General features: G+C 53.7%; 1 protein-coding gene across 6 annotated transcripts in view; it reads left to right on the top strand.

Moving 5' to 3' along the window:
* Sipa1l3 (signal induced proliferation associated 1 like 3) overlaps window positions 1–14,419 on the top strand; it is a 234,358-nt gene that overhangs the window by 214,619 nt on the left and 5,320 nt on the right. For 5 of the 6 annotated variants that reach the window (XM_058577612.1, XM_046440081.2, XM_046440082.2 and 2 more), the window contains 4 exons: window positions 6,191–6,356; window positions 7,025–7,271; window positions 10,903–11,046; window positions 13,911–14,046. In XM_058577612.1, coding sequence (XP_058433595.1) covers window positions 6,191–6,356; window positions 7,025–7,271; window positions 10,903–11,046; window positions 13,911–14,046 — 693 coding nt within the window. The remainder of the gene's footprint in view (window positions 1–6,190; window positions 6,357–7,024; window positions 7,272–10,902; window positions 11,047–13,910; window positions 14,047–14,419) is intronic. The other variant, XM_046440085.2, reaches the window with a different exon arrangement.

Below are 14,419 nucleotides of genomic sequence, written 5' to 3'. Positions count from 1 at the left end.
GCTCAGGTCTGGGTGAGGGGCGGAGGGCACGTGGTGGGTCAGCAGGGGCTCGGCTATGGTGGTATCTGCATGAAGAGCTTTGGTCGGCAGAAGGAGGCAACAGTCAAGACCCCGAGGTGTGGCCCTTGGGAGGAGGGTCCAGTAGCAGGAACCCAGTGAGCAAGGGGAGGGTGTGGGACATGAGGTCAGGGTAGCAGTGGGGCAGATGATGGTGAGTCTTGTGGCCTCGTGTAAGGCACTTGGCATCTGCTCTGACCAACACGGGGCTGTGGAGGGTGTGGCACGGTGAGGAGATGCTCTGAACTGCTAATAGATCCCTGTGGCTGCATGTGGGGAACATCCTGGAGGAGCACTGTCAGGGTCCACTGGGACATTGGGACGGGAGCAGGGCAAGAGCCACCAAGGCGAGGAGGGCAGGCTCGGGACGGATGATCTGGAACTGCAGCAGACAGGGCTTGCTGGCAAGTTGGAGGTGCTGGGAGAGAAGAGGACAGGTGGCCAGTAGCCCTCCACCTGGGACGGCTGCTCTGGAGGACTGCGGGGCTGGAGCTGCCCCTGCAGACAGCTGGCTCTTTGGCACCAGAGCCTCGCGGCCTGGCACAGCCACCATGGGCCGCTGCACAGTGCTGCCGCACATGAGTGGTCATCTCCAGAAACCAAGGAGGAGATGGGCCTTGGAAGAGCTTCTGCCGTCACCTCAGGGCCTACCACAGGGCAGGGTGCTGACCGGGAGGACCCCAAGCAACCTCGTCCAGAGGCGACCCCTTCACGTGGGGCCGTTGGGGGCGTGAGGTGAGGGAGTTGGGGCCTGGGAGAGAGGGCGCTCCCCAGGTGGGTGTGGTATCGCGGCCCCACCTGAGCGCACAGCCCTACAGGTCAGAGGATGGTGTCTTGGCTCCATGTCACCGTGATAGAAGCTCCTGGAGGGTCAGTCCCTCACCTGGAACGCACAGGTGGTCCTCAGTCCTGTCCCACGGCTGCCATGAGGAATTCCCATGGTCCCTATGAAGCACCCGGCCATCCCAGCTGAGGACCCAGGGCGCTGGGTGCTGTGTGTAGAACACAGCTTTCACCACAAGCACAGCCCGGGGTGACGCAGGGCAGCAGGTGGACGTGGGTTGAGTGTCCTCGACTTCCTGCGCCCCAGTTTCCCCAGCCGCAAAAGGAAGAAAGGCGCGCCTACGTCCCAGGGGTGGTGCGAGGGTGCCCAGGGCTGGTGGGCGCTGGTGCCGGTGCTCCCCCTGGCACACAAGTCCAGAGGCCCTTGGCTCTGGCTCAGGAGAGACCAGGGAAGGCCTGGTTCCACAAGCCCAGCCCCAGCGCCCAGCGGGGCTGTCCCCGCCTCTGCTCTCTGGCCTCTCCCAGCCGCCCTTCCAGGACAGCGAGCCCACTGCCTGGGGCACAGCTCAGCGAGTCTCCTTGCCAACCGCGTTGGCAGAACCCCCAGCTCAGCCGGGCTGACAGCGGGCAGTGCTAATTAGCTTAATTAACCAGGGCCCGAGGGAGCCACCCCAGTTGGAGACCAGAACTCCAGTCCTCTGGGACCAGCCCAGCCATGTCTGGCCACTGGTTGCCTTCGGCTCCTGGCCTGACTGTGGGAGGAGGAGCTGCTGCTGCCTGTCCTGACTGCACAGCCGTCGCTGCAGCCTTCCTTCCTTCCTTTTCTGCCCCGGAGCGTCCTGCGCCATGGCAGAGTGCACCCTTAGACAGCATGGGTGAGTCAGAGGTACTCTGTCTGGTTCCATTAGAAAGGATCTTGGAGACGTTCTCTTCTTTTATGCTTTGAAAGGTGAACCGCAGTTAAAAAAAAAATGCACAAAAGGATTTGTGTTGAAAAATAAGCCTCTCCCCCAACCCCGTCCCATAGCTCCCTCCTAGAAGCAATGTTGTTTCATTTCTTGTGCCTCTGGAAGGACAGATGCCTGAGAAGACCCGGCACAGGTGACATGCTCTTCCCTTGCGCCCCCTGGCATCAGCATGGCCACCTGTCTTCTGCCTTCCTCCCTTGCTCTTTTCTCTTCATATCTCTTGGCACTGGTCCAAATTAGGGCATAGAAGGTGGCCTTGCCCTTGTCAGCAGTCAGAGAGCAGCCCATTTTATCCCCAGAGGTCATTAGGATTTGACAGTTATGGAGACCAGAGATCTAGAGAAAAAACAAGATTAGGAATGTGTAGGCCTAGTTTAGTTTGGTTTGGCTTTTTTGATGCTTAGCATGCAGGAGGCCCTGAGTTCAACACCCAGCACCAAAAAAAAGAAAGAAAGAAAATAGCCAGGCACAATGGTGCACACCTGTTATCTCAGCAACTCAGGAGGCTGAGGCAGGAGGATCGCACTTTTGAGGCCAGCCACAGTAACTTAGAGAGACCCTATTTCCAAAAAGAAGGCGGAGAAGGGAGAGCATTGGAAATGTGTCTCAGTGGTAAAGTGTCCCTGGATTCAATATCTAGTACCAAAGGAAAAAAAAAATCTGAAGATTCTTCAGAAAGAAGAGGATAAGAAAAGCAATACCAGCACCTTGGGAGGCTCAGGCAGGAGGATCACGAGTTCAAAGCCAGCCTCAGCAAAAAGAGAGGCGCTAAGCAACTGAGTGAGACCCTGTACAACATAGGGCTGGGGATGTGGCTCAGTGGTTGAGTGACCCCTAAGTTCAATCCCCATACCAAAAAAAAAAAAAAGGAAAAACAAAAGTGGTCAACTAAGGGCTGGGCCACAGCTCCGTTGGTGGAGCACTTGCCTGGCGTGCACAAGGCAAGCCCTAGCACTGCAGAGGGGTGGGGGGATAACTGAGCTGGATTTGCCGTGCTTCTCCCCTGTAGGCGTGTTCTCAGCAGCCCCCCAGGAGCATCAGAACACAGGCTGCCATAGGTGGGATGGTGCAGATGGAGGGTCACAGGAGAAAGTTCTAGCATGATGTCCTCTAGTGAGCCAGCCTTCCTCCTAAGAACTAGGAATGCCTTGTTGAGAATACTAGAGTTCCTGGAGTCTGGGAAGTTGATTTTAGGAAATGAACATAAATGAAATAGAACAGGGAAGGAGAGTGTGTCCGTGTGTGTGTGTGTGTGTGTGTGTGGTTTTGGTGCTGAGGATTGAATCCAGGGCTTACCAGGACTCCAACACTGAGGCCAGACCTACTACCTCTCCAAGGCAGGGGCCTGTGCTGAGGGAAGATTCTGGAAAATGCCAAAATCAAAGGTGGGGGAAAAGGAGGCCCCTTTCATCTTCCATGGTGAAGGGGTGTGTGCATCTCTTTCTGTCTCTGTGTCTGTCTCTCTGTCCTCCAGACCTAAAGCTTCTCATCTGCCTGGAGAATACACTTGCCTAATCTGGGTGGAGCCAGTATTGCCCCCACCTGAGCTCTAGGCTGGGGAGGGATGTGACCTGATAAAAAAAGAAAACTTGGCACCTTCTCTTCTTCCCTTTGTTAAAAATCCCAAGGCTGGCAACTGAGAAAGAGAAAGAAAATGCAGACTTCAAAACCCTCAGGAGCCCAAGACATCTTATTTCTTCTGTAGGCTCAGAGGCTCTTTCTTGTATTACAAAACGATGAAGGTCAGGCATCAGCCTTTTTAAAACTAATTGTTATTATTTTTGTTATCATCATCATCATTAGTATGGTGAAATAAATTCATAGTTCAAAGGGTGTTAGATGTAAAGTAAAAGTCCCACTTTCCTACCTCCTACTTCCTGGAGGTAATCATGGTCCATTTCTTCCAGAAATTTTTTTTTTTTTTTGCACATAAAAGCATATCTTTTTTTTTTTTTTTTGAACAGTTATTTTTTGGTTGTAGTTGGACACAATACCTTTATTTCACTTCCCCTTATTTTTATGTGGTTCTGATGATCGAACCCAGGGTCTCGCACATGCGAGGCAAGCGCTCTACCACTGAGCCGCATCCCAGCCCCAGAGGCATATTTTTAATCAAACGTGATCATGTTCCATGCACTGTACAGGTTTTCATCCCACGTGTGATGTAAACATGGTGGTCAAGGTGGCTGGGTTTGGAAGAATAACAGGGTCCTCAGTACCCTTGATTATCATTTTAAGCTTTACTTGATGATGCTGTTCCGGGTGGGGTTTCTTTTTGGAGCAAACCAATTCAGCTCTGCTACCTAGAAGGTCACAGTGCTCACCAATGCTTTTGTTTTCTATCCCTGCCATCAGAAGACACCAGAGAAAAAGGTGGTTTTCACCTGGAAGGGAAACGGTGGGGCAGCACGGCACCTTCCCGGTGTCCCATCATCGCTGTCTCTGTCCTACAGTTACATGCATGGCCACTGACTGTCCTCCCACCCAGGGGACATAATGCCAGCATCATGATGATAGGCTCCAAAGACTTAGAAATACCGGCTACCCTAGGCTGTTTGGCAGGACAGTTGCCAGAGTAAGTGGGGAGCATGAGAGGGCAAGAAATTCTAAGACGACACAGGGGTCTGTCAGTCAGTGAGGTTTCTAGAGAGTCTGGGTCATGTTAGGACAGCTCACACAGCTGGCTTGTTTAGGATACTCCTTTATGATGTTCACCATGCCCATATAAATTCTAAGTTGATATTATCTCTCTAGATGTTTCTGGAATTTCTATAGTTACAGTGGTCTGATCAGAAATGTTTTCAAAAAGTGCATGCATTTCTTATCTTTTGAAGGCATAAAACTTGTTAATCAAAAACAAAAAAAAAACAAAACATGGCAGTCAAGCTTGGTGGTGGCAACTGTAGACTCCTCAACCCATTGCCTTAATTTGAATCCTGACTCCTCCCTCCACAAACTCTGTGACTTTGGACAAGTGGCTTAACTCCTCTGTGCCTTAATCTCTTCATCCATGAAATGGGATCTGAGTAGGGCAGCTTGGGGGATTCGCATATGTGCCCAGGGAGCCGGGCCTTGCTATGCTGCTGCTCTCTTTCTGCTCGGCTGACAGACCAGAGACAAAGACAGCTACAGGTCACAACAGCTGCTGTAAGAAAGGGAAAGGGGACCGTGGTAGAAGGCACGGCCAGTGTTACAGGCTCCCACCTCCTGCCTCAGTTCCCATCTGTGAAATGGGAATGATCAGAAGAGGGGCTCCCTGTGTGGTGTCCGGTGAGGATGATGTACCTGGTCACTGTCATTTTTTCTCTTAGGGGTGGCCGTGCCTTAGGTCAGGTCCTCATTTCACCAGGAAGCTTGAATGTTTTTACCAAGAAGCTCAGACTTGAGCCCAGAAGCTAGGCCACAGTCTAAATGCAAGAGGCCCGGCCCTGGGGGCCGCTGAGTGGAGGACAGGGGGCGGCCTTGTCAACCTGGAGCCACAGGGGACAATGGTGGAGCCCCGCCCACAGCAGGAACACAGGCCTGAGCATCTCAGAGGTTAGGGGCCTCTTGAGTCCATGTCAGCTGTCACAAGGGCACCTCATGTCCCCAGTACTTGCAAATTGGGACCTAACACTCCTCAGCTCAGAACCTGCAGGGCTCCTCAGATGCAGTCCCAAGTCCCCATGTCACTCAAGTCCCACACATCCGCCCCTGCTCCCCGAGACCTCACCTCCCACCTCTTGCCCCCTCGTCCCCCATTCCTCCAGCTCACCAAGCTTGTCGCCCCTCATGGCCCCAACTCTGGCTCTTTCCTCCACCTGGAAGCCCTTCCATGGGATTCCTTCCTTCCAGACCCCGGCCCCCAGGTGTCACCCTTGACAACAGCCCTCCCTGGCTCCCACCCCGGTACCTGGCTTTGTTTTTCTTCAAAATATTTCCCTCAGCCAGGTGCGGTGGTGCAAGACCATAATCCCAGCATCTCAGGAGGCTGAGGCAGGAGGATTCCAAGTTCAAGACCAACCTCAGCAACTTAGTAAAACCCTCCTATCTCACAAAGGAGGCTGTAGCTCAAGGGTGGAGCACCCTGGGTTCAATACACCCAGTACTGCAAAAAAAAATCTCTCTAGCTCACCCACGGGGTCCCTCTGTTCGTTTGGTCAGTGTTGGTTGCCCTTCCTAGAAGTGGGCTCCATCACAGCTGTTCCCCAGTCCCTGGAACAGGCTCAGTCAGAGGTGTTCCCAAGAAGTGCCTGGATGATGAGTATACGGAGTGGGCAGGGCTCTGCTGTGCGCCTTGGCCAGGTGGAGTAGGTGTAGCCGTTCACCAGAGGCAGCTGGCTGTGAGTTCCCACAGCTTTGGAAGGAGCTCGCGGCCCCTGACCCCCGCGCTCTGCTTGCAGGCAGGTGGACGCCAACACAAAGAACGTCTTTGGGCAGCCGCGGTTAAGGGCATCCCTGCGAGACCTCCGGTCCCCTCGGAAGAACTACAAGTCCACCATTGAGGATGACCTGAAGAAACTCATCATCATGGACAACCTGGGGCCAGAGCAAGAGAGGGACACAGGGGTGCGTGGCCAGGTGGCCTGGGGCAGGGCGGGGAGGAGGGAGCGCATCTGCGGCCCTGTTGGGATGTGTGAGTGAGGGCCCTGTTTTGATTAGGAACAGAACTGGGGTTTAAGCCATCTCAGGCAGGCACCAGGAAGGCCTGACTCACATCCTTCTCCCAGAGCCCAGGGTGGAGCAGCTGCCCCCCGCCCAGAGCTCGGGGTCCTGGAGTGGAGCAGGGGTCCCAGGGGAAGCTCTGGCACGCTCTCATTCCCCAAGGACAGGGCAAGGCCAGAAGAGCAGGCACATGGTGGCTCCATTGTCATCTCGTCCTTGCCTGCCCTAGATAGCCTCACTGTCAGGCAGGCACATTCTGAGGGGACTGAGATGGCCTCAGGCTCCCTAGGTTGTGTCCCACCAGCCCAGAGCACAGGGGAAGAGGACACTGGTGCCTGCTGGAGTCCCGTGTGGCCCGTGTGGCTCACTCCCTCCCCTACCCTGCCCGGCCTCAGCCTCGCTTGCCTGGAGCTGGTCAGCCCGCCAGAGGCCATGGGCTGCAGGTCAGGGAAGGGAGCCCAGGGGAAGCCAGGTACTTTCATTGGAGATGGAGGCTAGGTGGGCAGGAAGCCCTTGAGGACTGACCGGGGCCCCCTATGACACTGACCCCATGTTCCCCCCTGTACTGGCAGCAGTCCCCCCAGAAGAGCCTGCAGCGGACACTGTCAGACGAGAGCCTGTGCAGCGGGCGCCGGGAGCCCAGCTTTGCCACCCCTGCCAGCCTGGAGCCAGGCCTGCCCAGTGACGTGCTCTTCACCAGCACCTGCGCCTTCCCCTCCAGCACGCTGCCCGCCCGCCGCCAGCACCAGCACCCACTCCCTCCCAGCGGCGGCCCCAGCGCCATCCCTGCCACTGGCAACGGATTCCCAGAGAAGAAATGTAAGCCTGGGCACTCTCCTGGTCGCCTGGTGGTTATCTGGGTCAGTTACCTGAGGGAGGGGACTGGGTTGCCCGTGAATTTCAGAAGTGCCTGATGGTTGGGCACTGGGTGTCACCCCAAGAGCAGAAGGTGCTTGCCAAGCATCAGGGAGTTTCCTGGGATTCTCCTGAGACCAGACAGGGCCTCAGCCCCTCTGGGTGCAGGCCTGAGGGCAGGGATTGCAGCAGCTGCCCCCAGCTCCACCCTGCAGCTCCCAGTTCTGGTACCAGGCAGTTTGGTGAACATTTATTAACTGACAGGGCTCCCCCAAGTTTGCCATAGTGGGGAAGGTGCAGGGGTGAGACTTTTCCACACCTTTATTTGTCTTTAGTATCCCCAGGAGCAGGACGGTATGCGCACCACCCCCATCAGGCCACAAAATGGGGCCTGAGCTCCTGTCCCAGGCCTCCACCACCAATGGGACTTCTCTTTTTCTTTTTTTGGTGGTGCTGGGGATCGAACCCAGGGCCTGTGCATACGAGGCAAGTACTGTACCAACTGAGCTCTCTCCCCAGCCCCTCCAGTGGGACTTCTCCGTGCCTCAGTTTCTTTGACTATAAAATATCACCAGAGGAGTCAGGTGCAGGAGGAGCCAGGCGTGGTGATGCACACCTGTAATCCTAGCTACTCTGGAGGCTGAGGCAGGAGGATTGCAAGTTCAAAGCCAGCCTTAGCAATTTGTCGAGGCCCTAAGCAACTTAGCGAGACCCTGTCTCAAAATGGAAAGGAGAGGGCTGGGATTGTGGCTCAGTGTTAGAGCCCTTGCCTAGCATATGTGAGGCACTGGGTTCGATTCTCAGCACCACAAATAAATAAATTAATAAACAAAAGTCCATTGACAGTTTTAAAAAATATTTTTAAAAATATAGAAAGAAGAAAGGACTGGGATGTGGCTCAGTGGTTAAGCACTCCTGGGTTCAATCCCTTTGGCTTTTATGGGGTGGTTCCTGGGATTGAACTCAGGGTTAGGGTAAGGGTTAGGGTTAGAGATGCACAATCTCACCAGAGGACTGAGGGTAAAGCTCAGGGGTGGAGCGCTGGCCTCGCCTGTAAACCCAGCAACTCTGGAGGCCGAGGCAGGAGGACTGCCTGGGCAACTTAGCAAGACTGTCTCAGAAGCAGTGGGAATGAAGTTTAGTGGTAGTGTTATCTAGGGTGTGAAGCCCTGATTTTGACCCTCACCACTGAAAAGATAAAGATAGATAGATAGATAGATAGATAGATAGATAGATAGATATTAGCGTATAGCAAACCCAGCGTAACATCTAAATGTGTCATTAGTACTGAAAATCTACTGGCTGCTTATTTTTGTTGATAGTGGGTTTGGGGGATTTTGTTTTTTATTGTTGTGTTGCGTTGTGTTTGAGGCACTGGGGATTGAACCCAGGAATACTCTACCACTGAGCTACATCCCCGGCCCTTTTTATTTTTTGAGACATGAGCCCATTAAATTATCCAGGCTGGCCTCCATTTTTTTTGCAGGGAGGGGGTGGTAGCAGGGTTTGAACTCAGGGGCACTTAACCACTGAGCCACATCCCCAGCCCTGTTTTGTATTTTATTTAGAGACAGGGTCTCACTGAGTTGCTTAGGGCCTCGCTAAATTGCTGAGGCTGGCTGTGAACTCAATCCTCCTGCCTCAGCCTCCCAAGCTGTTAGGATTACAGGTGTGCGCCACCATGCCCAGCTAACCTCCAGTTTTTTTTAATGGAATTTATATATTTATAGGTGGACACGATATCTTTATTTTTATGTGGTGCTGAGGATCGAACCCAGTGCCTCACGCATGCCAGGCGAGCACTCTGTCACTGAGCCATAACCCCAGCCCTGGCCTCCAATTTTTGAGCCTCCAGAGTCACTGGCATATGCCACCAACTTGTTAGTGTTTTTAATTTTTTATTTTAATTATTTTGTGTATGTGATTCTAGGGATCAAACCCAGGACCGTGGTCATAGTAGGCAAAAGTGTACCACTGAGCTTTATTTTTCAACTGATACATAAAGACATAAGGATTGTACATAATACTGGGGTGCCATGTGATATTTTAGTATACATGTGTCTGCTCTACCATCGATCATTTCTCCATGGTGAAAGCATTCAGTATCCTTTCTTCTAGTTTTGGAGGGTATATAGTACATAATTGTGATACAGTCACCCTGGTGTGCAGTACCTCACCAGAGTTTCTTGCTGCTTACAACAATTTAGTCCTTATTGGTCAGCTTTTTTCCATCCCACCTCCCCGCTAGAATGAGCATCATGAGACAGGTTTGCCCCTTTAGACTAGAGAACAAGGGTTAAAACACTAGGAGCCTGGACTTTCCAAACCTTCTAGGCCCGTGGGGTCTGGCTCCAAGCAGGACTAGTCCCCACCACCACTTCAGATCCCAAATTCCAGCCTTGGTTTTCCTGCTCCATACGTGGAGGTCATAATGCCACCCTCCCTTCCCCCACCACGGCAAGGCTTTGAGATGACCCCCTGACCCCCAGCTTACCCCGCACAGAGGAAGTATGCTGGGGACATGGTGCAGGCCTGGTCAGGCCCCTGACCCCTCTCTGCCTCATTATCCTCCTCTGTCCCTTCCCTTTGAGGGCTCCAGAGTCAGGCCCAGGACCTCAGCCTGGCACACAGGACTCGAGCTGCTGCTGGCACGATGCTCCTGCCGCCTGCCATTCCCAGAACCTTGAGGCCTCAAGGCCTCTTCCTCTGCCAGTTATGTCAAATCTGACCCACCAGGTCTCCCCACAGTGACCCTGCCACATCTCAATACTGTCTATAAACTGGTGCCCCGAGTTTCTGCACCCCGACACTCCCCACAACTCTAGGCTCCTCTGGCGGGCCTCCTCCCACTGCTGCCTTGTGGGTGTCTTAATGGCATCTGTGCCTGATGCCTCCACCCCAGCCTTCCCCACTTGAAACCAATCCACTGGCTGTGCCCAGACCCAGCAGAACCTGATGACATCCTAGACCCTTCTCTTGTCTCACACCCACGTCCACTCTTCAGACTTTGGGGGCTCCACCTGAAGAATGGATCCAGAACCTTTTCACTTGCCCCCCCACCCACCACCCACAGCCTGCCCGGTCCCACCCCTGGTCCCTTCCGAATCCCACAGCAGCCTCCCGCCATCTCATCTCCCTGCCCACTCCTCCTGCCCCCCGCCACACAGTCTGTCTACTGCCCTCCCTCCAGCCAGAGGGAGCCTCCCAGCCTGCCACGACAGGGTGGCACTTCAGATAACAGGGTAACAGCTTGGTCAGGACTCACAGGGCCCCACAGCCCTGTCACCTCTGACTTAACTTGCCACAGCTCTCCTCGTTCACCCTGTCCCAGCTGGACCTCCTCAGTATTCCTTAAACCTGCAGCTTGTTCCTGCCCGGGGATTTCGCCCTGGCTACTGCACCTGCCCTAAATGCTCTTCCCCAGATCTGCTCAAGGGTCACCTTCTGAGCAAGGCGTCTCCACCACCCTGTTAAAAGTTGCACCGCACAAGCTCCAATTCCCTCACCCACTGGAGGTTTCCCTCACGGGATCTTCTGATAAGCAGTGGAAAGTATTCATTTGCCTCTCACGTTGTGCTCAACTCTCCCCACCTAGCTGCCATCTCCACCTCAGAACTTTCACTGGCTGATGGACGGGACCGGCCCTTGCGGCGCCTGGACCCCGGGATGATGCCCCTGCCTGATACAGCTGCTGGTCTTGAATGGTCCAGCCTGGTAAATGCAGCCAAGGCCTATGAAGGTAGGTGCCTCCACCCCACCCGATTGGAGCCTCATCTCCGCTGCACTAGAAGGATCAGTTGAGGGCCTGTGGCTTCGCAGGCAGTTGCACCCAGGTCCCAGAATTGGGGAGCCACATTACTTATTCACTGTGTAGTGTTTTATCTCTGCTCTCCAGTGACCTGGTGCGCTTCCAAGAAGAGGCCCCACTCCATCCAGCACTTAGCACTTGGCAAACTCACCTCTTCTCGTTCTATCTGAGGACTATATTAGGACTCCCATGTGCAGATGAGGAAACTGAGGCTGAGTTGCCACAAAGTTAGCTGTGTTTTGTCACCTGACACATGGGTCAGGATTGGAACCCAGGACTGCACATCCTCCAAATAAAAATAGGCATAGGGGGCTGGGGCTATAGCTCAGTTGGTCAAGTGCTTCCCTCACCTGAACAAGGCCCTGGGTTCAATCCCACACCACACACACACACACAAAATAGGCAGAGGTTTGGCACTGTGGTGTATGCCTATAATCCCAGCCGTTTGGGAGGCTGAAGCAGGAGGATCATGAGTTCAGTATCAGCCTCAGCAACTTAATGAGACCCTGTCTCAAAATATGAAAAGGGCTGGGGATGCAGCTCGGGGGTAAAGCACCCTTGGGCTCAGTCCTCAGAACCAGAAAAACTGCCGAGGTGGGGTCTGATGACACTGCCAGGGAGAGTGAGAGAAGGTGTGCATTGTGACCTGGGGACAATGTCAGTTGCTTGCCAGCCCCTCCATGGAAGTCAACTCTTCCATATCTACTAAAAATTTTAAATGTGCACACCCCGTTTGCCCAGCAATTCTAAGTTCTTAATAATTTTGGCTTGCGTGGGCATGCTAGTGGCACAACCTGTAATCAGTGACTCGGAAGACTGAGGCAGGAGGATTGAAAGTTCAAGACCAGCTTCAGCAACTTAGCAAGAACTTGTCCCAAAATAAAATAAGATGGGCTGGGGTTGTGGCTCAGTGGCAGAGCACTTGCCTAGCATGTGTGAAGCACTGGGTTCCATCCTCAGCACCACATATAAATAAATAAAAAACAAAGGTACAAACAACAACTAAAAAATATTTTAAAAAATAAAAATAAAATCAGAAAAGCTCAATGGCAAAGTGCCTTGGGTTCCATCCCCAGTACCAAAAACAAAACAAAGAAAAAAGTTAACAATGAAAATAAGAGCCAGGCACAGTGGCACATGCCTGTAATTCCAGTGACTTGGAAGGCTGAGGCAGGAGGATCGTGAATTCAGAGACTCTCAGCAACTTAGTGAGGCCCTAAGCAACTCAGTGAGACCCGGTCTCCAAATAAAATATGAAAAAGGGCTGGGGATGTGGCTCAGTGGTTAAGTGCCCCTGGTTCAATCCCCAGTACCAAGAAAATAAATAATAATAGATGAGCCACAGAAGGTTGGGAAAGAGAGATGAGAATAGAGCAGAAAGGCCCGGAAGAAGCCTGGCATGGTGGCACAGGCCTGTAATCCCAGCAGCTTGGGAGGCTGAGGCAGGAGGGTCTCAAGTTCTAGGACAGCTTGGGCAACTTAGCTAGGCCCTGACTCAAAAGAAAAGGGCTGGGGATGTGGCCCAGTATCAGGGCACCCTGGGTTCACCCTCAGCAGCACAGAAACAGAGAAAGAGTCAGGAGAGGAGGAGGACACCCCAGCTCCCTGGAAGCAGGGGAGGGCCTGCAGTGGGAGGGAGGGAAGGTGGCTCCAGCGCACTGCAGAGCTCGGTTTTGTTATTGTTCTGTTTTGCGGTGCTGGGCATGGAACCCGGGCCTCGTGCTAGGTGAGTGCTCTGCCACTGAGCGCCACCCCTGCAGCGTGTTCTACAGTGGTTCAGGGAGAAGGTAAACTGAGATGGGAAGAGGAGAAAGCCAATGTGGCAGCAGGGAGTGGCTCTGAGGAAAGCTCCTCCGGTCTTCACTGTGCTGTTGTAGAGAGAGTGGAAGAGGCTGAGCTGGGAAACCCTCCAGACCCAAATGGCAGCGTCCACCCTCTTCATACCTGGCACAAAGTCACCTTGTTCCTGATGCCCCCGAGTGTTCCCTTGCATGGCCGACCGTGGCTCACAGTCCAGTGATAAAGGACACTGCGGCCGTCACCAGTTCTTGCTGTTACAGAAAGAGAACCCAACAGTCGTGTTTAAGAACGCGCACGTCTCGGGCTGCCCTGACCCAAGTCAAGTGCTGGGGGCCGGGGACTTCGCTTTCCCTGGCGGCCCCATGACGTCCCCTCTCTTCACTGGGCCTCTTCTATTTGACTCTTTCATTTTGCTGGAATTTTGTAAACCTTCCCGGAAGGAAGTGGAGTAGTGCAGTGAGTCTCATGGACCCATCACCCAGCTTCAGCCCCATCCACTTTGGGCTACTATTTTCAGACCCTTTATTTGCTAACAAAACCAGGGCATTTATACCAAGAATGTACGAGCTCTGAATCTGGCCACTGCCCCGCAGTGTCCTTGAGCTCGCTTATCTGTGCCTTCAGTGCTGTGTAAACGGCAGTTGGATCTAGAGGCTTGACCCCCTCAGGACGGGATCTTATCGCTTGTGTTCTCATTTTATTTGGTTGGGTTTTTTGGCAAAAATCCATCCTAAATGCCCTCACGATATATCAAAATGAAATTGAAAATGTCAGACAGGGTCTGGGGGCGTAGTTCAATGGCAGAGCGCTTGTCTGGCATGTACAAGGGCCTGGGTTCCATCCCCAGCACCACACAAAAAAAGAAAATGTCATGGAGGTTTGGGCAGGAGGTTTGTGGGGTGGGGGGCATGGTCAGTCAGCTGGAAGAAATGGGAGCCCTGCCTTCCCACCCATGAGAACTCAGCCCCTCTCCTCTCTCTCCCTCTCCCTGGCAGTGCAAAGAGCCGTCTCGCTCTTCTCTCTAAACGACCCAGCCCTGAGCCCAGACATCCCACCTGCACACAGTCCTGTCCACAGTCACCTGAGCCTGGAGCGGGGGCCCCCGACCCCCAGGACCACCCCTACCATGAGGTGAGGTTTCCTTGGAAACATCCAGTGACCCAGCAGCCCAGGTCCCTACAGGCAAGAGGTCTGTGCAGTGAGGAGGTGGCTGCTGTGGGTCACCCCCACCACTCCCTGGGCAGGAGGTCCCCTCGCCTAACAGGATGTCAGCGTTGCACTGGGGACCAGCTGTGGCCAAGACTCCTCGCCTGCCTTGTGGATCTCTCAGTCCACTGGCAAGGGCACTTTGCACAACCTCGCACAATTATTTTACTTCCAACTTTGAAAAATGTTAAGTAGCGTCCCACAACCGCCCTACTCATCTGTCCCCTCCTGGTCTCCTGTGTAGATCCCCAGGTGGCGCAGACTGGCACCCAACACCTTTCACATCTGCCCTGACAAG

This window comes from Marmota monax, unplaced genomic scaffold (genome assembly GCF_021218885.2).
Source record: "Marmota monax isolate L192 unplaced genomic scaffold, Marmota_monax_Labrador192_F-V1.1 WCK01_AAM20220418_F8-fsc00228, whole genome shotgun sequence".
NCBI lineage: Eukaryota > Metazoa > Chordata > Mammalia > Rodentia > Sciuridae > Marmota > Marmota monax.
Note: the sequence above shows the minus strand (reverse complement) of the source record. Positions and strands in the feature narration are given on the sequence as shown.